General features: G+C 39.5%; 1 protein-coding gene across 4 annotated transcripts in view; it reads right to left on the bottom strand.

Moving 5' to 3' along the window:
• Positions 1-17124: 17124 nt before the first annotated feature.
• Tll1 (tolloid-like 1) overlaps positions 17125-26685 on the bottom strand; it is a 201182-nt gene continuing 191621 nt past the window's right edge. For 3 of the 4 annotated variants that reach the window (XM_063275708.1, XM_039094815.2, XM_039094816.2), the window contains 2 exons: positions 20478-20728; positions 17125-19111 (listed from right to left, as the gene is read on the bottom strand). In XM_063275708.1, coding sequence (XP_063131778.1) covers positions 18977-19111; positions 20478-20728 — 386 coding nt within the window. In that variant the 3' untranslated portion in view covers positions 17125-18976. 4 annotated transcript variants of the gene reach the window in all.

The raw sequence follows: 26685 nt of genomic DNA, 5'->3' as shown, positions 1-26685 counted from the left end.
ATGTCCAATTTTCTGAGGAACCTCCAGACTGATTTCCAGAATGGTTGTACCAGTCTGCAATCCCACCAACAATGGAGGACTGTTCCTCTTTCTCCACATCCTCGCCAGGATTTGTTGTCACCTGAGTTTTTGGTCTTAGCCATTCTCACTGGTGTGAGGTGAAATCTCAGGGTTGTTTTGATTTGCATTTCCCTTATGACTAAAGATGTTGAACATTTCTTTAGGTGTTTCTCAGCCATTCGGCATTCCTCAGCTGTGAATTCTTTGTTTAGCTCTGAACCCCATTTTTTAATAGGGTTATTTGTTTCCCTGCGGTCTAACTTCTTGAGTTCTTTGTATATTTTGGATATAAGGCCTCTATCTGTTGTAGGATTGGTAAAGATCTTTTCCCAATCTGTTGGTTGCTGTTTTGTCCTAACCACAGTGTCCTTTGCCTTACAGAAGCTTTTCAGTTTTATGAGATCCCATTTGTCGATTCTTGATCTTAGAGCATAAGCCATTGGTATTTTGTTGAGGAAATTTTTTTCCAGTGCCCATGTGTTCGAGATGCTGCCCTAGTTTTTCTTCTATTAGTTTGAGTGTATCTGGTTTGATGTGGAGGTCCTTGATCCACTTGGACTTAAGCTTTGTACAGGGTGATAAGCATGGATCGATCTGCATTCTTCTACATGTTGACCTCCAGTTGAACCAGCACCATTTGCTGAAAATGCTATCTTTTTTTCCATTTGATGGTTTTGTCTCTTTTGTCAAAAATCAAGTGCCCATAGGTGTGTGGGTTCATTTCTGTGTCTTCAATTCTATTCCATTGGTCTAACTGTCTCTGTACCAATACCAGGCAGTTTTTATCACTATTGCTCTGTAATACTGCTTGAGTTCAGGGATAGTGATTCCTGTAGAGGGCCACAATAACATTCACCACCACTAGATGGCGCTGGCTTCCACTGTGCCCCACGTGGAAGGCCAAGCTAGACAAGATGGCGCTAGCCTTCGCCGCACCAGCCGACTCCCTATCATGCCAGGTCTTTGCCCATTCCAGGGCGTGCCTGATGAGGTCATGAGTAAGCAACCAATCAGGTGTGGATGCGCTGCGCTAGAGGTATATAAGCGCACCATGTTGGTGCGGCAGGGCTTCTCTTTTTTTGTTGTTTTTTTTTTTTGTTTGTTTGTTTGTTTGGGTTTTTTTTTTTTTTTTGGTTCTTTTTTTTTTTTTTTACGGAGCTGGGGACCGAACCCAGGGCCTTGCGCTTCCTAGGTAAGCGCTCTACCACTGAGCTAAATCCCCAGCCCCGGCAGGGCTTCTCTTTAAGATTAAAATAAAGTTTGGTCACAGCAAGGATTTCTATGTGCCCGCGTGCTTCTTGCCGGCGAGAGGTCGCGCGTGGGACATTTGGTGCCGAGAACCCAGGACAAAAAAAGCCTCATCATCGCCGGCGCTACGAGAAGCCTCTGTTTCATGGAAGAAATCCAGAAGCTGTGAGTGGGGGTAAGACTCTGAGAGACTATGTTTAGCCTTGATCTGTTCCAGCTCACTCCCTTACCGGATGTGGCAGGAACCTTTATGGTTGCTCTGGCCGCCCTCGGGCTTTTTCTATTGTCCTTTGAGTTTCTAGTTACCGCCAAACAGCATCAGAGGTCTCGTGAGAACTGCCCAGCTGTAACAGCAAAGCAGAGAGCCTTGGGGGAAGGGCAAGGCAGCGCGTCAGAAACAGGGTTAGATAACGAATTAAAGAGCTTAAAGGGAAAAGGTGCACCTAAGAAAAAAAGCCCTTCCAATGCGGAAGCGAGAGAGTGGGGAAATAAAACAGAGAAGGGTGAGATAAAACAGAGGAGGGAGAAAAAGGTCTTGAAAAGCGGAAGTCTTTATCCGGTAAAGGATTCAAAGACTTCAGAGCTTGATAGCTCAGGGACAGACGAGCTTGGCTCCTCTGAGGGAGAGGATTTAGAAGATGAGGCAGCTCGCTGTGAAAAAGAAAGATGCTACCCAGATGAACAACGAGCTAACAGCTTGGGTAAACAGAAGGAAGTGGAAGGCGGAAACCATGCGGTTTCCCGGCCTATAAGCCCCAGCGCCCGTCCATCTTATATGGAGAGATTCCACTCAGATTCCTTCCTCACTAAAGAGGAACAGAAAAAGATACAGCTAGCATTCCCGGTGTTTGAGGCCGCCGATGGAGGCCGTGTTCACACACCAGTAGAATATGTTCAAATTAAGGAACTTGCCGAGTCGGTCCGTAACTATGGAGTTAGTGCCAATTTTACTATTGCTCAAGTCGAGAGGCTTGCCACTCTGGCCATGACTCCACGAGACTGGCAGACAACAGTGAAGGCTGCGCTCCCTAATATGGGACAAATACGTGGAATGGAAAGCCTTATGGTATGACGCCTCTCAGGCACAGGCCAAAGTCAATGCCATTGCTGAAGGCAATCAGAGAGATTGGACACTTGATCTGCTAACAGGACAAGGGCAATATGCCAATAATCAAATTAACTATGACTGGGGAGCATACGCTCAAATTTCTGCTGCCACTGTTAAGGCGTGGAAGGCACTTTCCAAGAAGGGAGAGTCCGGGGGACACTTAACGAGAATCATACAAGCCCCCCAGGAGCCATTCTCAGACTTTGTGGCTAGGATGATGGAGGCAGCAGGCAGGATCTTTGGAGACCCTGAACAGGCAATGCCTTTAGTGGAACAGTTGGTCTATGAGCAAGCCACACAGGAATGCAGAGCAGCTATTACACCTAGGAAGGATTACAAGACTGGCTGAGAGTTTGCCGAGAACTTGGAGGCCCGCTTACTAATGCCGGCCTCGAGGCTGCTATCCTACAGGGCCAAAAGTACTCAGGTACAGGTGATCGCAAGGTCTGCTATAACTGTGGCAAACCAGGAAATTTGAAAAAGGAGTGTCAAGCCCTCACTAGAAAGAGAGCACCAGGACTGTGTACTAAGTGTGGGAAAGGCTATCATTGGGCTAGTGAGTGTCACTCAATTAAAGATATCAGAGGCAGGCTTATTCAGTCCGGGCCTCCCCAGGCAGAAGGGGGTGAAAACATTCCAAAAAACGGGTATCTGGGCCCCAGGTCTCAGGGTCCCAAAACATATGGGACTCCAGCTTACAACAGACGGACACCACGGTTCACAAAGCCACAAGAGGCTCAGCAGGAGTGGACCTCTGTTCCACCACCCAATTCATATTAATGCCACTGATGGGTGTGCAACCTGTCCCCACTGACTACAAAGGCCCCCTACCCGTGGGAAGTGTCGGCCTTGTTATGGGATGGTCCTCCTTAACTTTAAAGGGACTAATTGTTCACCCTGGAATAATAGATCAAGATTACACAGGAGAACTTCAAGTTCTCTGCTCGTGCCCACAAGGCGTTTTTTCCATTTCCCCAGGTGACAGGATTGCTCAGTTGATTATTCTTCCAAGCTTACATGATCATTTTCCTTCTTCCGGGGTCCCTAGAGGCACCGCGAAGTTTGGCTCTTCCGGGACTGATTCTGCTTATCTAATGATGGACCTTAATTCCAGGCCCTTTTTAGAGTTGAATATAGAAGGGAAAACTTTTAAGGGAATTCTAGATACAGGGGCTGATAAGAGCATTATCTCCTCTAAGTGGTGGCCTAAGGCATGGCCTGTCACTCAGTCATCCCATTCCTTACAAGGACTAGGGTATGAGGCCAGCCCCACTATCAGCTCATGCTCCTTGATCTGGCATGCTCCAGAAGGCCAATCAGGAAGGTTCATTCCTTATGTCCTCCCTCTTCCTGTTAACCTTTGGGGGAGGGATGTCTTACAGGGTCTAAGTCTGACATTGACCAACAAGTACTCTCGACAAGCTGTCAAGATTAGAAAGGGATTAGGAAAAAAGGAACAAGGAAAATTAGAACCGGTCCCACAAGAAGGTAATACAGGAAGGCAGGGCCTGGGTTTTTCCTAGGTGCCATTGAGGGTTCTATGCCCATACCCTGGCTCACAGAGGAAGTGATATGGGTTCCTCAATGGCATCTATCCTCTGAAAAATTAGAAGCTGCCACTAAATTGGTTAATGAACAATTGCAGCTTGGTCATTTAGAACCGTCCATTTCACCATGGAATACTCCTATTTTTGTGATAAAGAAAAAATCAGGAAAATGGAGACTTCTCCATGATTTGAGAGCCATTAATGCACAGATGCGTTTATTTGGCTCGATCCAACGAGGCCTACCCTTACTCTCCGCCTTACCTAAGCAATGGAAGATAATAATTATACACATTAAGAATTGTTTCTTTTCCATCCCCTTGTGTCCACAAGACAGACAGAGGTTTGCATTTACTATACCAGCTATTAATCATCTTGAACCTAATAAGAGATTTCAGTGGAAGGTTCTGCCTCAAGGCATGGCCAATAGCCCCACTATTTGCCAACTATATGTGCAACGAGCCCTTGAACCTATAAGGAAGCAATTTCCTTCTTTGCTGCTGGCTCATTACATGGATGATATCTTAGCATGTGATAAAGATTTAACCACCTTACAGACCTCATATCCCATCTTAATCAAAACATTGGGACAATGGGGACTACAAGTCGCTGCAGAAAAGGTTCAAATTGCTGAAATTGGCTCATTTCTGGGATCGGTCATTTATCCTGAAAAAATAGTTCCCCAGAAATTAGAGATTCGCAGAGATCATTTACATACCTTAAATGATTTCCAAAAATTATTGGGAGATATAAATTGGCTGAGACCATTTTTAAAGGTTTCCTCTGCTGAGTTGAAACCTTTATTTGATATTTTGGAAGGGGACTCTCATATCTCCTCTCCGACAGCATTGACGCCAGCCGCAAACCAGGCCTTACAAGTTGTAGAAAAAGCCTTACAGGATGCTCAATTGCAGCGCATTGATGAAACCAAATCTTTTGACTTGTGTGTTTTCAAAACTATGCAATTACCAACAGCTGTCTTGTGGCAGGATGGGCCTTTATTATGGGTCCATCCCAATGCATCTCCTGCTAAGATTATTGACTGGTATCCCGATGCGGTTGCTCAGTTTGCACTCCGAGGGTTGAAGGCAGCTATTACTCATTTTGGGAAAGAACCCAAAACTTTGATACTACCATATACAGCCATTCAGGTTCAAACATTAGCTGATACCTCAAATGCTTGGGCAGTGTTAGTTACTTCCTTTGCTGGACAGATTGATAATCATTATCCAAAACAGCCGATCCTACAATTTGCTTTAAGCCAAGCCATTGTGTTCCCACACATAATGTCTCAGAAACCACTTGTTGATGAGGTTGTAGTGTATACAGATGGGTCAAAAACTGGTATAGGTGCTTATGTTGTCAATAATAAGGTAGTATCTAAGCAGTATAATGAAACCTAACCTCAAGTTGTGGAATGTTTAGTGGTGCTAGAGGTCCTCGAGACCTTCCCAGGCCCGCTTAACATTGTGTCTGATTCCTCTTATGTGGTTAATGCAGTTAAGGTTCTTGAGGTGGCTGGATTAATCAGGCCTTCCAGCAAACTTGCTCAAATTTTTCAACAAATTCAATCTACCCTTCTCAGCAGGAGATCCCCTGTATTCATAACACATATTAGAGCTCACTCGGGCCTTCCTGGGCCAATGTCCCGCGGAAATGACCTAGCGGACAAAGCTACAAGAGTGATTGCAGTTGCCTTGTCCCCTCAATTAGATGTAGCAAAAGAATTTCACAGACGATTTCATGTGACGGCTGAAACTTTACGCCGCCGATTTGCTTTGACTAGAAAAGAAGCTAGGGAGATAGTTACCCAATGTCAAAATTGTTGTCAATTCCTGCCTGTACCACATGTGGGAGTTAACCCACGAGGAATCCGACTGCTACAGGTTTGGCAAATGGATGTTACTCATATCCCTTCTTTTGGAAAACTTCAGTATCTGCATGTTTCTATTGATACATGCTCTGGCATTATGTTTGCTACACCTTTAACAGGAGAAAAGGTCTCACATGCAATTCAACATTGCCTCGAGGCGTGGAGCGCTTGGGGTAAACCCAAACTCCTTAAGACAGACAATGGACCAGCTTATACTTCTCAAAAATTTCAACAGTTCTGCCACCAGATGGAGGTGACTCATCTGACTGGTCTCCCGTATAATCCTCAGGGACAGGGCATTGTAGAACGTGCCCATCGCACTCTCAAATCCTATTTAATTAAACAAAAAGGGGGAGTCGAGGAGGCTCTACCCTCAGTACCAAGAGTAGTAGTTTCCATGGCACTCTTCACCCTTAATTTTTTAAATCTTGATGCCCAAGGCCATACTGCGGCTGAACGTCAGTATTCAGAGCCTGATAGACCAAAAGAGATGGTAAAATGGAAAGATGTTTTGACTGGTCTATGGAAAGGCCCAGATCCTATTTTAATAAGATCCAGGGGAGTGGTTTGTGTTTTCCCACAGGAAGAAGACAACCCATTCTGGCTACCGGAACGACTGACACGGAGAATTCTGACGCCTAGAAATGACTCCCGGATGGATCCCTCGGAAACTACCTCTAGCCCTCACACTGCCTCTTTGGATTTGGATTCCTAGTACTTCAAGGAATGGGTGGGGGTGGCTCTGTTTGGTGCAGCCCTATGCTGTGGATTAGTGTTCATACTATGGTTGGTTTGCAAACTCAGATCTCAACATAAACGTGACAAGGCCGTTATCACTTAAGCACTTGTGGCCATTTGAACAAGGGGCCTCCCCTAAAATTTGGTTATCTATCTTCAAAAATTAGTCGGTATCTGAGCTCTCTGCTCTTGTACCCCATGGATCTGTGGATCCATTGCACTGGGATGAGAGAAACTCAAGATTCCTTTGATCAGCCCTTTTACATCGCTGAGGTTTCCTCATTGCACGTGATAGGATGATCACGATCTCCCCACTACCTCACCTTCTGGCTGGCCTCTTTTTAGAGTTCGCCCTAGGTCATTATTAGTTACTGTCACACAGCACTGTGGTATCCAGAGACGGGCAACTTTCCTTATGCACAGACCAATCTAAGACACGGGGCCCAGTGGCGATAGGGTTACCCTTCAAAGGATAAGGCTGCGACATAGAGGAACGACCTAAGACAGGAGCCACAGCAGATGGACGTAACTGCAGGGACCTAGACCAGCCTAAACAATAGTTTACTGTTATTAATTAATAAAATGATAAGGGGGAGATGTAGAGGGCCGCAATAACATTCGCCACCACTAGATGGCGCTGGCTTCCACTGCGCCCCACGTGGAAGGCCGAGCTAGACAAGATGGTGCTAGCCTTCGCCGCACCAGCCGACTCCCTATCGGGAAATTAACTGTGCGCATGTGCAAGAGTGCCTTCGTGCCAGGTCTTTGCCCATTCCAGGGCGTGCCTGATGAGGTCATGAGTAAGCAACCAATCAGGTGTGGATGCGCCGCACTAGAGGTATATAAGCGCACCATGTTGGTGCGGCAGGGCTTCTCTTTAAGATTAAAATAAAGTTTGGTCATAGCAAGGATTTCTATGTGCCCGCGTGCTTCTTGCCGGCAAGAGGTCGCGCGTGGGACAGATTCCTCCTGAAGTCCTTTTATTGTTGAGGATAGTTTTAGCTGGGTTTTTTGTTATTCCAGATGAATTTGCAAATTGTTCTGTCTAACTCTTTGAAGAATTGGATTGGTATTTTAATGGGGATTGCATTGAATCTGTAGATCGCTTTTGGTAAAATGGCCATTTTTACTATATTAATCCTGCCAATCCATGAGCATGGGAGATCTTTCCATCTTCTGAGGTCTTCTTCAATTTCTTTCTTCAGAGTCTTGAAGTTCTTATTGTACAGATCTTTTACTTTCTTGGTTAAAGTCACACCGAGGTACTTTATATTATTTGGGTCTATTATGAAGGGTGTCGTTTCCCTAATTTCTTTCTCGGCTTGTTTTTCTTTTGTGTAGTGGAAGGCTACTGATTTATTTGAGTTAATTTTATACCCAGCCACTTTGCTGAAGTTGTTTATCAGCTTTAGTAGTTCTCTGGTGGAACTTTTGGGATCACTTGAATTTTGGCTTTTAGTGCACAGTTTGCTGCCGTCATTGGGGCAGAGTTACGGAGTGTGGTCGTTGTCAGTCATCTTCCACTGCAATACAGGGGGTTTCCATTATCCATTTTTACTTTATATTAACTATACCATTGTCTTTTTTCCTCTAATATACATGAATGCCTTCAGTTTACAAGTCATTTAAAATCTACTAAAATGATTTATTTCAAACTTTCCAAATTCCCTGTAGTTGCCATGATGTGAGTATTTAAATACATTTTTGTGATCAACGCATTGATCTCAAGCAAAGCGTGGTGAAGATGAGCCAGTCAAGGTACACATAGTTTCTCTGCCAGTTCTAAGAGCAAGTTCACATGTAGGAAGGAGATGGAAAAGCCATCCTGGGGCCATCTTTGACAGATTTCCATTCCATGGACGTCTCCAGAGCTTTAAATATTAAACTGTTGGCAGTTTTTAAGATGTTGTTTTACTTTGATGTTTGTTTAGGGTGGAAGCTCTCAAACTTTTTCAGAAACCTACTGCATCATTACTTCAAATAAAAATTCAAATTGTTTATTTATGCTTTGTATCAAAATATAAAATCAGTTAGTTAATGTAAAAATACTTGGCTTGTTATTTTAACATTTAATATTCAAAATTACAGTATTGAGTTACAATACCAAAAAAAATCTATATTTATGGTTACTTTTTAAACTTGTAGTTAATACTTTTATTACCTTTGAATTTCATACATTATATTTTGATGATAGTCACTATCCCTCTTTCTTCAGATTTTATTGCTGTGAAGAGACACCATGACCAAGGTAACTTTTTTTTTCTCTTTTGTTATTGGTTATTTTATTAATTTACATTTCCAATGTTACCCCCTTCACAGTTTCCTTTCCACAAATCCCCTACCCTTTCCCCTTCCCCCTATTTCTATGAGGGTGCTCCCACCCACCCACTCCTGCCTACCATTCCCCTACCCTGGGTCATGGAGCCTCCACTGGGCTCTTATAAGTGACATTTGATTGGGGCTGGCTTATACTTCAGAGGTTCAGTCTACTATCAACATGGATGTAATCTTATCGGTGTGAAGACAGACCTAGTAGAGCCAAGAGTTCTATATTTTGATCCTCAGACAGCCAGGAGAGGACTGACTGTCTCTTCCACCCTGGGTCCAGCTTGAACATAGGACGTCAAAACCCACCCCCACAGTGACATATTTCCTTCAACAAGGCTATCCCTATTCTAACAGAGACACACCTAATAGTGTCACTCCTTGTGGGCCAAGCATACAAATACGAGTCAATGGGAGCCATATCTGCTCACTACATTTTCACCTAGACCCACCCCTATTCTATACTCACCTTTTAAAATTCAATATGTAATTTGTATATTTATTCCTCTTTACATGGACTCTCTTCATCATGGATACCATTAGATCTTGGGAACCTTAGCCCACTTTATATTTCAGAACATTACTTATAAAATTATATAATATTTATCTCTAGGGCACATGATGAGAACTGCAAGCTTACATAATATATATCATATACACTATCTTGCTTAGGAATTCATCAAAAGCATGGGTTTTTTCTTTTGGTTTGTTTTTGATTTTGTTTCTTTTTTTTTTTTTTTTTTTAACGGGATCTAACATTGCAAGTAGAAAGACCTAAGGTGATGTCTTACTCAGGTTTCTATTGTGACAAACACCATAGCTGAAAGCAACTTGGGGTGGAAAGGGCTTGTTCCAGCTTATAGTCATAATAAAGAGAAATCAGGGAAGAAGCTCATGCAGAAACGGAAGCAGAGATCTGGAGAGAGGAGTGCTTAGTGGTTTGGCCCCTCTGACTTGCTCTGTTTGCTTTCCTATACAGTGTATACCCATTCCTTCACTTCCAGGTGTGGTTAATATTTAATTCTGTATTAAAAGTTTTTAAGAATGTAAAAAGCCACATAAGTTGTATAACACACACTTATATCCTTACATAAGGCATACATGGCAGTTATCTATTTACTCCCAATTTTATGTATTATTTTTGTTGCCTACTGTGGAAGTGGCGTTAGCCCTTCTCTGCGTGAACAGCTGCATCAATGCAGAGCTCTGGAGGGCACTTCCGGAGAAAGACTTTTCAGGTTCTGGTGGACCCCTGGTTCCTACAGGCTGCACATCCTCACAAACCATGGCAAGGTGGGTGACTTGGCTTCATCAGCACCAGGCAAGAGTACGGGAGCTTTGCCACACAGAGGCGTGGGACTGTCAGCCAGTAGGAAGGGACACTCTTTTTTTTTTCATTTATTTTTATTTTTTTTTAGATATATTTCTTTACTTACATTTCAAATGTTATTCTCTTTCCAGGTTTCCTGTTCATAAGCCCCCCATCCCTCCCCCCTCCCCCATAGGGGCGTTCCCCCCATCCATCCCCCCATATTCCTCAGCACTGGGGGTCCAACCTTGGCAGGACCAAGGGCTTCCAGAAGGGACACTCTTAAGTCCTAGCAGTTGTCCTGCATGCTCCACTCCTGAGAAACACTGAGGAATCCCTAAACTGGTGAGCTATTCATCTCTGCAAAGTACTTCACCATGTTTAAATTGTATAGGTTTGTGGACGTAGGACTTTCTTGTCTTTTAAATGTGACTTGCCCAAATAACTAAGTTATACAAACTTGTTCTGTGCTTGTATAAAGTTTTTGTTTCGTTATATCACTGTGTGTGTCTGCGTCAGGGTGCATGCATCTTAGGGCAGGTGGACTCTTCTTCACAACTGTGTCATCTCTCCATCAACCCAAAGCTATTTCTTATGTACTTAATGGCTATTCTTGCTTCTTCTTTTGGAATATATATATATATATATATATATATATATATAGATAGATAGATAGATAGAGATAGAGATGATTATAGATATAGATATAGATATAGATGATTATAGATATAGATATAGATGATTATAGATATAGATATAGATGATTATAGATATAGATATAGATATAGATATATAGATATAGATATAGATATAGATGATATAGATATAGATAGTTATGTATGTATATACGTATATATTATATATAGCCTTTCCATATTTATTATATATAACATAACATCGATTATCTCCTTTGAGAAAAGGACAAATAACATGCTAGGATTTGCATGTCAGCAGACAAAGTCTTCAACCTATGAATTAATCTTCCCCAAACACTAATTGTCATTTATCTGTACCCTTCATAGCATGTAGACCATAAACAGGCATCAAGGTGTATTTTATTCATAGGTACTTTTTTTTCAACTCCTGATCTTTTGATTTCTTAGATGTCACCAAATATGACGGTTGTCTCCCATAATCTGGGGTTTTATTCTTTACTTGGAGTTGCTCATCTGAAATAAGAATTTTACCATGACAGGAATGTGAATTATTTGTCTGGAATACACATTATGCATGTTTTAAATCTCAGTGCTATTCTTACGGAAATTTAAATATCTTCATTTATTCATGGATTGTATTTTATGGTTGACAACTTAATATATTTAAAAGTTTAATTTTTACATTCTTATAAATTGGTTTTAAATTTTCTGAATTTTTATTATTTTACCACTATAGATTCTCTGTATTAGGCAGAGTCCTCTAGAGAAACAAAACTTATGTATAATATGCAATATGTATATTAATTATTAGTAATAATTATCATTGATTATTAAGATAACATATAATATGTATTCTACATATATCATATAGTATCTTTTCATGTTGGAAAACATGTTATACTTATAAAAATATGTTCCTTTCAAGCAAAGTCTTTTGGTTTGATTATTTTTAAGATTTTTCTCTTTTTCTGTGTTGAACAACTTCAGTATTGCGTGTGAGGCTTGGCTCGGTTTCATCTTACTTTTCTTGAGTGCACCCTGTCTTCCCAATGTGTCCTGTTTTTCAAAGTGGGGCTACATATATCCCTTCCAAGATGCTTTGGAAATGGAATATTTAAATATAGGGTCTTCACTCTTATTTTTCTTATTCTCTTATTCACAGTACTTCTCTTATTCCTTAACTCCTATAACATGTATTCAACGTTCACATTCTGTCCCACCTCCTGGTCTAGTCTTGACCTTCTGTTGTATTCTGTAATGTGTTCCCCCACCCTATGGACCATACTACCAGCTCTATCTAATTTTAATTTGTATTTTAATTTTAATTTAATTTTAATTTCTTTACCTCTGCAGATTTTTTTTTAAATCTTAGAATTTAAGTGATCATACATTTTCATATATTTTTCATCTCTTCTTTAATTATCTCAGAATACTTTCCAGCCATCATGTGATTATTCTGCTATTTAACGTATTTTGGGCCTGTTATTTGTATTACTCTCACTTGACCATTTTACACCTCTTTTTATGGCATTGTTATTGTTGACGTTTATCTGCGACTGAGAGAGTAACTGCTCTGCAGGCATGCTGCACTCCAGAGGCTTTGCACGTTCTTCACAGTCTGAAGCCCTTGGGGCTCACTTCAGCAACATTTCTTGGAACTCAGAATGGAGTTCAACAGTGGGGAACTTGCCTAGCATTCGTGAGGGTGGATCAGGTCCATTTCGAACAACACTAAAATAAGTAAATCAAACAAGAAAAATCCTTGGAGGTTAAGGAGAAGATGTAAATAGTAAGACCACGAGACACTGTCCTGGGAAAGTTCATTTTGATGCACTAATTGGTAATCTGTCATGATTATGACTTTCAAGTGTTTCAATAGGGATCCTAATGAAGTCTTCAATGTACCACTCACATTGGCGCTGGTACTGGGCGTTGCTTTGCTTATCTGTTTCTGAGACCAGGCATTCCTATCTATCTCAGGCTGCTATTAACTCAGCTCTTCCTGAATTATCCTACGGAGAGCTCGAAGAGCAGGGACAACAGTCCATACACCAGTACTTTAAATTTGTATTTACAAAGGTCACTCATTACCCAATCTGAAAATAAACAATCGAATGTATTAGAATGATGAGAAACTGAGTATTCTTATAAATCAACTGATTTTGTTAATAGTCCAATGTAAAATCAAGGTTAAGGAAAAAGATGTATATGTTAATATTAGTGTCCAAATAAGGACTATGTTAATTTTGAGAAATCACCAAAATGGTAGCAGGGCACATTTTTACAATTTCCAAATTAGAGGGATTGCTCTTAAATACATGTCCCTCTAATTAAAATTTAAGCTGTATCAGACAAGAAACTGTGATGTATTTTACCTTAAATGAAGGCAAATGTTTGTTGACCAAATAAATAAATAAATAAATAAACAGAACATATATTTAGCAACAAAATATGTGATGCAAATCTATGCCTTTGTCCTGGAAATAGCATGACTTATTATGAATAATCATTTAGTCTCAGGAAATTCAAACCGCTAATAAATATGCAGTACAGAAGTATAATTGGCACGTTTATTAGAGCCATGCAGAAAACCTTTCCTGAAAGGTACTTACAGGTTTTACGATAGCCCTCAAAGAATTGCCTATTCAGTTGCTTTTAGAGACTTTTTAAAGACATGAGATTTATTATCTAGTTCTTTCAGTTCCCGTGTTTCTAAGCAATCCACCCTACTTAGATAAATTTAAAGACATTTCTTGAAGTAAACCCCTTAAGCCCTGTGACACTGCTTTATTAGCACTGGCTCTTGATTTTGTTACATAAAAAACACTATGAAATATTATATGTTCACTTTTTTCATTTTATGAAAAACGTTCTTTAATTTTCTACACTTGTTCAGTGAAAAAAAATCTAGTAACACTTTGGAAAGAGCTGTTCTTAGCTTTGTTATTGAGCTAATGACTAAAGCGATCATTCTTTGATATTATTCAACCAAGGCACTACAGAATGGCTATTAAAATATGATTTACAAAACATACTGAAGTCTGTGCACACGTGTAAACTAGTGAATGTTGGTGCGGTACGGTTAATTGCTAACTTTAGTTGATTGTAGATGAAAATTTGGAATGTTAAACATATGAACATTACAGACAAACCAAGCCAGAAAGAATGATGAAGTCATGACTTTCACTAGTATAAAATTAAGACACATAACATAGGTAATTTCACCTCTTACTTCATACTGCACCCTAACCCACAAGATCTACCATGAAGGCCACCTAGGTACAGCCTTTATTTTCTATACTGATACATTTAGGGTTGGCTTTTTGCCTTAAAATTATGGAGGGTCCAATTTATTTAAAATTTAAACCTATTTCCACAAGTGTTTTAAAGTTGAAGGTCAGTGTATACTTTGCTGTGCTCTGCTCATTTTAACTTGAATTATGAGATGAGGGAACAGTTCTATTTTGTGAGTTATACTCAGGGATCTTAGATTTTTTTGCATTACCTGCACTAGCCCTTGAACTAGAGTATGGTCATCATGAACTCAGGATGTCTGTATTGTGTGTAAATAAAAAATGGCAGGTTGCAGAAATGTGGTGACAATGGTTGATTTAAGAAAACCATTGGAGACTATAGTATGTCACACTGCATCACAGATAGTGTTTCTTAATTAGTTCTAATGATAATGACATATATCTATGGTTAATCAAAGATTAATATCTTTGGCAACCATTTACCCTGCCTTGAATCATTCAGAAGGCCCAATAATCTATTAGCAGAACACTTGGCTTTGTGGTAAGTTTATGTTATATATTTGTTCTGGTAAAATAGAAGTTGTTCCCACAATTTTAGTTTATAAATATTTAGAAGGAGCTTGAAACCTGATAAAAGCAACAATGCCAACCATCCAGAGCTTCCAGGGACTAAACCACTACCGAAAGACTACACATGGACTGACCCAGGGCTCCAACTGCATATATAGCAGAGAATAGCCTTGTTGGGGCACCAGGGGAAGAGGAAGCCCTTGGTCCTGCAAAGGTTGGACTCCCAGTGCAGGAGAATATGGGGGGGGCAATAAGGGGGATGTATATGGGGAAAACCTGTATGGGGGAGGGGGAGGGGGAGGGGAGGGAATGGGAGCTTATGGACAGGAAACCGGGAAGGGGAACAACATTTGAAATGTAAGTAAAGAAATATACCTAATAAAAAATTAAAAAAATATTTAGAAGAGGATATTTTCCTATATTTTTCGTTTTGAAAAAGGTTTTGAAAAATTCAACTCATCAGCACTAAAACTTCCGATTATTTTCATAATTGCTTTTGGTAAAATCTTATTTTGATCCAACGTATAGAGGTAACTCAAATAAATAAAAAACAAAATTTAGTATAGCTTTTAAAAGTAAATTTAAAAAATAAAAGTTTTAAATATTATAGAGAATTCTACATAGCAGAAAATAGTGACATTTGAAGTTTACTGTAAAATATCCCATAATTAAAATACTCATTAAAGTCAAATAGGTTATTTTAAGAACAAGCATGAACAAAATTTGAATGTGACAAAATGCTACATTAACACTAGTCCAGGACAGCATAAAATCTGCCCATAAGGTATAGATAAAGAATTCCTGGTTCTCATCTACTTCTTTAAAAATATTTGTGTATGTGGTGTGTGTGTGTGTGTGTGTGTGTGTGTGTGTGTGTGTGTGTGTGTGTGTGTGTGTGTTCAGAATCCGGAATATTTTATCTTCACTGTTTTCAAATGCATGCCACCTTAATCTCTTCACACAGGTATAGCCATGCTTTTAAGAATGTGCATGGCATTTTAGAAAAATAGGAAAACCCTCAGGACTGATTTCTTTCCTTCTTCCACATCAACTTCGAAAGCCAACTTCCATCATCAGCTTTGCTGTTCCGCAGGGCTTCCTGCTGACAGACCTTATCAGCCTTCACGTGTTTCTTTTTTTTTTTTTTTTTTTTTCGGAGCTGGGGACCGAACCCAGGGCCTTGCGGTTGCTAGGCAAGCGCTCTACCTCTGAGCCAAATCCCCAGCCCCCACGTGTTTCTTTTAAAATGTCATTTTGTATAATTATTTGAACTAATGGTCTCCTTATTGAACTAGATTTCTCTTTGTAATAAACTGATAATATCTAAAAGCTAGTGTTTTTCTGTATACAGTGAGAAATATTAAGTGTATAGAACCTCGGCAAATAGGAAGCACAACCAGCATACGGTAGAAGTCTAAAATACTGCATACAATTAACTTAATAAAACACCTAGGACAATAGTATATATGAGAAAAACAACAAGGACGGTGCTTCTATTTTCACTTCACAACACATTTAAGGCAACTGCTGATTAATTTTAAAAATAATACGTGGTACTGTCTAATTTCTGAAACAAAGTACAATAAAAATGAATTATCTTCATCAACAATCCAAAGTTAGGACAACACATTTTTACCCCTCTCTGTAATTTCCTAGGTATTTCAGTTTAGTTTCTCTGGCCTAGTAGGAGATCAATTGGAGTATCTGGGCTATTTCTTAAAATAGCTACATTTTCCCACCATGACACTTAAAATGATTTAATATATTCATTTTAATAAAAAGCTCAGTGCACCAAACTATAGAGTTGTTGTTAGTTTTAGTACTGCCTTTGGTGCAGTATCTACATGTAGTTGACCTGATTTTCATGCAGTTGCTGAATAAAAATGTTACTCATAAACTGATAACTGTCTGTGAGTCCTACCTGGAATTTGCTTTGTGGAGAAAGTTTTCATCATTTAAAAATTCTACTGCTCAGGTGTATTGTGATGTGATCTACTGCACGTTGCCAAATTAGCACAGATTCTGGCAGTACACAGAGTTTCTACACCTAACTTCCTGTTACCCTGGGAAGTATCGTGATATCTCTAGGTCGCATTTCATTGCATGGTTTAATTCAGCATCACTGAGGAGAAGCATGCATGGAGTTTGGAAGCCGGCTCCTGCCTACACAAAGCCTGGAACAGCGCAAAACACTTTCAGGGTGGATGCCTTTTTTTTTCTTTCCCTCAATGTGAGTGTGTCTTGGTTAGCATGAGATGAGTGATAACGAAAGAAGTTACTGGAATATGTCATTTCCACATCTACATTACAGGCAGCAGTTACATAGTTTGAAGGCCACGTTCCATGAGATCCAAACACTGGCTCAAGAACTGTGTTTACATTTCACGCAACATAAATAGAGAAAGATTGTTCAAGAAAAAAAAAATGAGAAAAGTAAAATTGTTATATCTAGATGTAGAGTTTAATTTTGTAAAAATAAAGAAATATACCTCATTTTTCAGACAGTCAGTGTTCGTGGACAATTAAGCAGAAAAAGCTCCTTTGCACAGTAACTCACATCAACATAAAAAGTTCAAAATAGATTGTCTAAGAGAAAGAGCCTTTCTTTGCTATGATTGACGGTAATTAGAATTATCCATTATATGGCCATGAAACCTTATCATGGTGCTATTTCAAACACAGTTCTAGGACAACTTGGCACGCAGAATTAAAGTTATCAACCATCTATAGCTCTTTACCTCCTAGCAGACACTCTCACTCAGAGTCTCGTATATACATACATTAATATTAAAAAACGCACAGCGCTATAGAGCAAAAGTTTGTCCTAAAATTATATCTCTACAACAAAAGCAGAATGGGGTGTACACATGTGTATGTATCTGTATGTTCAATGTCTCTGTTATGGAAATGGATTTTCTTCTTGGAGTTCCTGATTAACATACACTATGGTGGACAACATCTCAAGAGGCTTGTCTTTAAGCAGATTGGTTTGATTGTGTGCAGGAATTCTAAGGCATTGGAAGTAGTTGTTCCACAAGACAATCTTTGTCCTTGTCATGATACACTCTTGAAATATCTAAGAAGTCTTGAGTCTCCTTTGCCAGCTACACAGAGGGAGGCATTCATAGTACACAGGCATTTGGCTCAAAGGTCAGAGACTTATTGTTGCTGCTGTTTTAATGTTTATGGAATAGCACCATAGGAAATATGTCAGAAACAAATCATTTTCCACCCAATATTGTATTTTTGAAACTGAATTTCAAGAAGAGAACAAAAAATAAAAGAGATAGATTTAATTTCTCCCAAACTCTACTTTCACTCCATCTCATCATTTTTAAATATAGTAACAACATCAATAACAATATCCAAAATAATAACATATCAACACATTAACAATAAAAGAAAGACCATAGCAGCAGCAGTAGTAACTGGAATAAGAAACATCCAGGCAGTCATTTGGAAGATGGCTGCACACACCTCGTTGAAATTTTATCTTAAAGTTTATAAGACATAGTGAGTTTCTCGGATTTGGTGTGACTATTCAGCACTTCCCCAGAGAAAAATGAGTTTACTAATGAACTGGGTATTATCCAGTAATTAAATATGATATCTAGGGATTAACTGCATTGTAGACACTATACATAGTTCAAACTTCTCAAGATATAGATACAATGAAGTGGTCACGAAATCATTTGTGTGAACAGGTTAAGCTGGCCTGCACTTGAAAATAATGAAGATGAAATATTCCAGTTTCCAAACACACACACACACACACACACACACACACACACACACACACATACACACAAATGAACATACACAAACACACATCTACTTTTAAATGACGAATCACCTTCCAAAGACCACTATTCCACATTACCCTTCAAGAATTTGGTTTACACTGTCTGACCTACAAAGTCTAAGCAAACATGCTGAGACCCAAGAAGTGGGTTTCCAAACTATGATCTGTCCGATCATTTTTTATCCCCAGATCTTGAAAAAGTAGTCAAGAAATCACTCCAGAGATTCACAGCCCATGAAGTGAATTGTCCAAAGTGTGAGGCATCTATTTCAAGCTGTTAATCTTCCTTGAACAAGCATGACTTTCAAACATCCTTGCAATGCCAATCAGGTTTTCTGGAAAATTCTCTTTGACTTTGGAGATATCTTTAATCTTGCAGGTTTCTCTTGTTCAGATTCATTATATAAAACAATTGTACTAATATTGTCGATTTTAAAAATGTCTTCTTTCCATATGCACATTCCTTTCTGTTCTGAGGGAGGGTTGGCGTTAGTTCTCGGCATGCATGGTTTCTGGGTATCTTATACTTTTATATCTTATATAAAATCCTTTCTTGTTGATAGTGTCATCTGTGTGAAAATGAATTAAAGCCACATCTCCAATGGAATAGATTTCTTCTGGTGGCTGAAAGAAAAGGCAAATAAAGCAGAAATGAGAGAAGAATGGGCCATTGTTTCATGTCGTGTGCACGCTCTCATCATTCAACCCACCCAGCAACCTAGCAAGCACTATTGGTCTGCTCTCACAAAGCTGAGAAAGCATGAGATTTAGAGAGGAAGCTGGCATGCCGAAGAGCTCATATTTTAAAGACATTTTAATGTACCCCTAAATTCCAGAAATTTCAGTAAGATTTGGGTTTTTTAAAACTGTAATCCATCTTCTGTTCATTTTTATGTAAATAAAGGAGATTACAAAACAGTAAAGAGATATGCAGAGGTTATTGTGAACTAAGCCACTTGTGGAATCTAAGTCTTCATTTTCTTCCTCGTTTAATAGCCTAGAACAGTCCAAGAAGCTCTTTTGTTACAAGTGTTATTTTGGTAGAAGTTTGATATTATTATTATTATTATTATTATTATATTATTATTATTATTTAATTTATAGATAAGAGTTGAGACTCAGAGAGTCAGGGGGTCAAGCAAAATACACAGGAGAATAGTCTAAATTTGAATGCAGTGAGTGCTGGGGGAACTAGAGAAAACCAGAGTGTTTCCCATGTGGCCTCTCCCCTACCTATCTCTGTACTGTACCTCTGCATGCAGGTCAGTGGAGGAGCATTCTGCATTGCTGGAACTAAACTAGTGGCTGGCCCTGCCACTCTGACCAAAAGGATCTATCTATCATCTCTCTCTCTCTCTCTCTCTCTCTCTCTCTCTCTCTCTCTCTCTCTCCCCCCTCACTCCCTCCTCCCTCCTTCCCTCCCTCCATCCCTTTCTCTCTCCCCCTCTCTCTCCTCATTATATATGAATGTTCTACATGCATACCAGAAGAGGTCATCAGATCCCATTGCAGATGATTGTAAACCACCATGTGGTCGCTGGTAATTGAACTCAGAACCTCTGGAAGTGTATATAGTGTTCTTAACCTCTGAACCATCAAAAAATTGAATGTAAACTGGAGAGATATGGATTTTTTCTCTTATGCTTTAATTTCAGAGGGAACAATGTTGTCAAGGTTGTGTTCTTGTATATATTGGTTTTGGATTACTGATCATTTAGACAGTCACTGCGCAGTGAAAAGTTAGAATACGGAAAGTGACATAAGACCGGAACAACTAAGTCCATATACTCACACAAATTATAATGCAAACTCTTCAGAAGTGGACAGATAGGATGATAGGAAAGCCATGTTAATTTTATTGAGCCATCATTAAGAATACAGTATGACTTTATTTCAAAAATCCTTCCAGTTTGTAATATTATATAGAGTAACCACTGGCTGATAGGCTTCTCATTAGTTGATTATGGGACCCTGTTGGTAGCCTACTTACCCCTGAGCCACAGAATCTACCAAGACCCACAGCTTTGGAATTGAGACCATCAAAGACTTCAACATAGTCATAGCCACAGTCGGCTTCTTCTTCTACTTCGAAAGTCTGGAAGGACAATTCAAGCCGAGAGCCTTGTTCTGACACCAGCAACCATTCACAATCCAGTTGTCCTGGGTAATTATTATCACCAAACTGAGCATGAGAGTACAGATCTTTGGGCTTCCGCTCTGCTTTCAATCGACCTCCACATTCTGTTCAAGGGAAGAAAGGAATAAGGTTGGTGAGCTTGCACCATCCAGCTCTATTTCAGTGGAGTCTGCCCAACCTCTAACACTGTTTCCACATCCAGGATTAAGTGTGTGTTTGAGATAGAGATTCAGACAGTGTCATGTGTATATGCAGGAATACCACATACAGCCTGTCTGTCTTAGGAAACTAGCTTAAACATCTAACTATGAGACTACGAGCACTCAAGATCATGTCTCTGATCCTTATTTTCCCAAAGACAAAGTACATGTGCTAATGACACCAATCTTTGTGAGTTTTCAAATGTAATACACAAAAGTCACCCAGAAGAGTATCTGTCACATAATTTGCTCAATAGAACTATGGAAGATACATCTGATAATGTTTTTAGTTTCAAAAATCATTCTCTTCATAATGAAAATTTAGAATTCATATATATATATATTTGCTGTATAGAACTTTATATAATACTTGTACAACATTATTATACATATACAACAATATTATTTGAGTAGTAATATCATCTCACACAATCAGCAAAAGAACACACAATTCATCACAGATTCAGTCCAGGTAAAATTGGTGTATTTGATATAATACAATTTTTCAGTGTTTTTAGAGAAATACATATCACTTCTGTGCACTGCCATCATCACCCATACAAAATATATCAGAGAACTAAAGCTGTGAAGATAGAATGTCTTAGTTCTTCTAATTCAGAGAAAGGGATGGTCCCCAAACTTTTTAATAGTTCACTATGGTCAGAGGCTTCAATTCACTATGACAGAGATCAAGTAGAAGCATCAGGAGCCTAAAGTAACTTAACAAGCATCTGTGACAGTCCTCAGAACTAGAAATTTCAAAGCTGAGACCAGGAGATTCCCCCAGAAAATACAGTGCTCTAACATGTAGGGTATTAAACTACTGTGTATGAGAAAACACTCATAGCAATGTCACCATTGGTCATAAGATAACCCACAGTGTTGATGACTGGACAGCAGACACCTACTGAGGGCTTTTCAGACTTGTGTTGGTGAAACTGCACTCTGCTTGGGGTGGTGGTTATTTCACTCACCTTGTTTGTATAAGTGAGAAGATGCATGTGTGCCCACCCACACTGTGGAAGTCAGAGGTACAAACTAGGTGATTTTCTCAACCATTCTATGACTTATTTTTTTTAAAGACAGCGTTGTCCATTGAGCCTGTATTTCATCAGTTTGACTGATTAAGCCAGAATACCTATGTGGTCAGCAAACCTGACAGGCTCACTGTCTCCCCAGCACTTAATTAGAGAACCGTGCAGCACAATACCAGGTATTTAAACTTCATACTAGGGATATCAACTCAGGCCTTCATGCTTGGGGGGTAAGCAATTTATTGACTGAGCCATCTCCCCAGCAACCTGGTTGGTAATGATTTTATATTAATTATTTCTGAATCTGATGTATGGATCCTATATCTAAATGTATAGTGTCAACCAATCCTCGGGCTTCGTTACAGGGTAGCAATTCATTCAGAGGGCTTCATATTTCTATTCCCCAAGAATGTATTCCTCAGACAGTTAGCTATGGCTTTCTGCTCAGTGTTCTGACAGAAATGATACTATTACAGACATTTACCCATTGGATAACACATTCGTGAAACTATCCCTAAAGGCTGGAAATTTGCAGCATATTGGGGTTGTATTTATCTATGATCGTACATTGGAAGCAAAACATTCTGCTGCCCCAGAGCAGCTCTTATACAACTGCCAGTAAATAGTCTCTTCTGCATGCCCCCGACCTTCAGATTACATAGGTCTACATCTAGGATTGAACAAAGGGCATTGCATGTAAGGCCCGACCACTGAGCTACATCCCAAATCCTACAGTTTCTTTTCAAAATGGAGATCGTACACAGTGCTCATGTTAGACGGTCTACATGGAAAATGGATGATTAAGCCATATGTAAAATTTAATGGTGGTGATAGCTAAAAGCTATCTTAGTGTATTCAGGCTATGAGAGTACATGAAAATATTCAGGTGTGTTATTGAAAGCTACAGAAAAGAATAGTTTTAGAAGAACTTTCCATCAGAAAGGAAATGTTATATCTTTCATATCAGTAAACATCATGTGAACAACATATCTGATTTGGGACTCCGTAGTTAAGAGCACTGGCTGCTCTTCTAGAAGACGTGGAATAAATTTCACTGCCCATAAGATGGTTCCCAACCTTCTGTAACCTTCTGTAACTCCAGTTCTAGTGCCCCCTTCTGCCTTGCACAAACACCAGGCATGGACATGATACACCCACTCCCCTGACACACACACACACACACACACACACACACAAACACACACACACACACACACACATACACACACACGCACATGCACATGTGCACACATGCAGGCAAAACAGTTCTACACATGGAATTAAAAAGAAAAGAATCTTAGAAATACATCTGATTGCAAGGTAGAATTATATGAACTAGTAAATTGCAGTTCCTGATTTTAATAACTGCTAATTCTCAAGGTTTGACATAACTGATGGTTTGATATTGTTTCCAAGTTTTAAAGTCTATCAACACTAACTACAATGGCTACATGGGTCAGGAAGAATGGGTTGAGGAGGTGGCATGAGACATGGGGTGTGCTGCTTTGGAACACCTGTTTCAGAAGAAGTCCTCTGTCATTCCCATCTTAGAAGGAGAGGTAAGGTAGGAGGGAAATAGAACAAAATGTAGAAAGACACTTAAAGACTTATGAATTTAAGCATAACAAATTGTCAACTTATGTTTCCAGTAAAAGTAAAAAAAAAAAAACTGAAGTAAGTGTGTAGCAGTGGGAAGGGAGAACTGAGGGTAGCCACCAGAAAGTCCCAGATGCCAGGTACCCAAGAGGTTCCTAGGACCAACAGGGAGGATATTAGCCAAAACATCCAACAAAGGGGAGATAGAACCTTTAGAGATCATATCCAGTGGATCGGCATGGCCTGCAGTTGAGAGATAGGACCACCTAGCCACGTCAAAAATATTAATCCAGAATTCCTCCTGTCCAAAAGAAATGCAGGGACAAAGAGTGGAGTAGAAACTGAAGGAAAGGCCATCCAGAGACTGCCCCACCTAGGGATCCATCCCATCTGCCAACACCAAAACCAGATACTATTGCTGATGCCAAGAATTGCTTACTGATAGGAGCCCAGTATAGCTGTCCCCTGAGAGGCTCTGCCAGAGATGGACCAGTGCAGACACAATGTGTATAACCAACCATTGGACTGAGCATACTGACCCCAGTCGAGAAGTTAGGGCAAGGCCTGTAGGAGCTGAAGGGGTTTGCAGCCCCATCTGAAGAACAACAATATCAACCAACCAGAACCCACCACCCCCCCAAGCTCCCAGGAACTAAACCACCAACCAAAGAGTACACAGGGTTGGGGGGAACTCACAACTCCAGCTGGATATGTAGCTTTATCTGGCATCACTGGGAGGGGAGCCCCTTGCTTCTGTGGAGGCTTGATGACCCAGAATAGGGGAATGCTAGGGCGTTGAAGCAGGAGTAGGTGGACAGTTGGGGGAGCACCCTCATAGAGGCAGGAGGAGGAAGGAGGAAATAGAGGGCTTGTGAAGGGGAAACGGGGAAGGAGGATAACGTTTGAAATGTAAATAAATAAAATAATCATAAAATTCTTTTTAAAAAGTCATACAGCTTTAGGTTTGCGAACAGTGTAAAATACTATGAAAAACGATTCTTTCATGTTACCAGGTTTATTCATTCCTTGATGACCATCTATTTCTCTTCATACTATTAGATGTGAAAATAATTTTCTTATCACTAAATCCCAAAGAGGAAATTTAGTCCACCAGGTGATAGTTTAAGAAAATCATTGGGATGTTATGTATGCAGCGGTGTGAAACATGGGTGCCCTGGAAGAAACCCATCTTAGAGTAACACACTAACATCATGAGACAACTCATCATAAGAAAGAAGAAACCCATCATAGAGTAACACACTAACATCATGAGACAACTCACTGCTTTTCACTTCTCCTGGTCCTGCAGACTCAACCCAACACAGTATTAGACACTTTCTCAGAAAAGATAGTTTACATAGTCAAAATGTTGATATATATATCTGTATTAAGTTATCAAGTCAAAATATATAAAACCGGTCTTGAACATGTTAGCAATAATACTTTTAAGTCAATCGTTAAATACTGCTCTGTCAGATCCCGAAGCCTAATTCACACTCGCGAGAAATGGACTTGGGAAGAGAAACTATGTATAAATGCCATTTTAATTTGCAAAATCAAATTTGTTTATTTCCTTGTAAGTATAAAATTCCCGAAGGCATCGGGTAAGTCAACCTATAAGTGCTTTTATTGGTCCATTTTAATTCAGTTGACCTCTATGTAAACAACTTTCTCTGAAAAGAGCATAACATATTATTGGAATCTTAAATGTCACTCACAAACCAAAAAATGTTTGATATTCGAGAAAAATCATGCAGAAAGTGAAAGCCCCATTTTAAATACATCACTCTTTCTCCCTCTCTCTCTCCCTCTCCCTCTCTCTCTCTCTCTCTCTCTCTCTTTCTCTCTCTCCCTCTCTTCTCTCTCTCTCTCCCTCTCTCTCTCTCTCTCCACCTTTCTTCTTCTCTTCTGTTTCTTCTTCTTCATCTTCTTCTTCGAAGACAGAATATCTGATAGAATGCACATTCTTGCACATTTTGTTCCTTTTGCCTACTGGATTAAATTAAAAGGAACTAGAATGTGAACCAACCATCAGAGGGAAACAAAGTTCTCTGCCCAACAATTCCCGCATACATTGTACAGCTAGCATCCTTTCATAAAAACAAACAAATAAACAAATAAGCCACCTAACAATAACATTGTAATGGGCTGTTTTAAATTCTTTTGGAGCCAAAGTTAACATTGTGTATAGAAAAATAAATTTACTTAGTTAAATTAAAATATATAGTTGAGGCCACAAATCTATTGCATTTGTTCTAGAAGGAGGTAAGCAATATAAAGTGCTTTACACATGTGATAAAGCTAGCGGATGCGATCACAGCTTGGACTTTTAACTTACACTGTGAGCTGTTAACTTATGGGATTTTCCATTGTTCTTTCCCCATAAATCCCTGGGTTCTTTTTCCGTAAAGAATACTAACCCGTCACATTGTCTGAGCAAATGGCAAAACACAATTTGGATGGGAAGTTGTAGAACAACTGAACTTAATAGAAAGAATGTTGTTTAAAGAGATGTACCCAGCTGGTGCAATGCAAACTAATGTATAGAAAGTTTGACAACCAGTCATCTGAAAGCCAAAGTTCGTGAACAACAGGAAAGGCAAACATGCAAACCATAGCAGACATATTGATCAGAATAAATGAGCACAGCGGGGAAGCTGAGATTCTAATGGCAATTGTCACTGATATTTGTGGAACTTTGGTTGAAATTTAAGTTCCAGTTTTAGATTCCTCATATTTAAAGTGTCAGAACCAAATGAATAATACCCAACTCCGATGTTTGCTTTAACATTTGACTGAGTCAAATTTGACTAGTCACTGTGATATTTGAATAGATATAAACTAAACACACCTGCCATGACATTTATATGATCTAAACATCAAATTCAGTCTTTACCTATTGCTTCAAGGAGTACTTGAATTTGTACTCATTTCTGTCTTAATTCTATAGTTTTAAATTAATAAAATACTTATAGATGGATATATTAGGCTAAGAGGCGGCCAAAATTGGAGTAAAACCATGATTAGATGTTGCAAACATTTTAAATTTAATTATCCATCTACAAATTCAGTTTCTTTGCCTACACAATGGAAATAATACGGCTGATCTCAGATAGTTTGAGAGAATTTATGTAAACTGTGTTCATAATAACAAAGGTAGATGTTACAAACTTCTGGAAAGGTGTCATTGTTTTTTACAGCTGTCAAAAACATCAAGGCCATCTGTGTGTG

Source organism: Rattus norvegicus, chromosome 16 (assembly GCF_036323735.1).
Source record: "Rattus norvegicus strain BN/NHsdMcwi chromosome 16, GRCr8, whole genome shotgun sequence".
NCBI lineage: Eukaryota > Metazoa > Chordata > Mammalia > Rodentia > Muridae > Rattus > Rattus norvegicus.
Note: the sequence above shows the minus strand (reverse complement) of the source record. Positions and strands in the feature narration are given on the sequence as shown.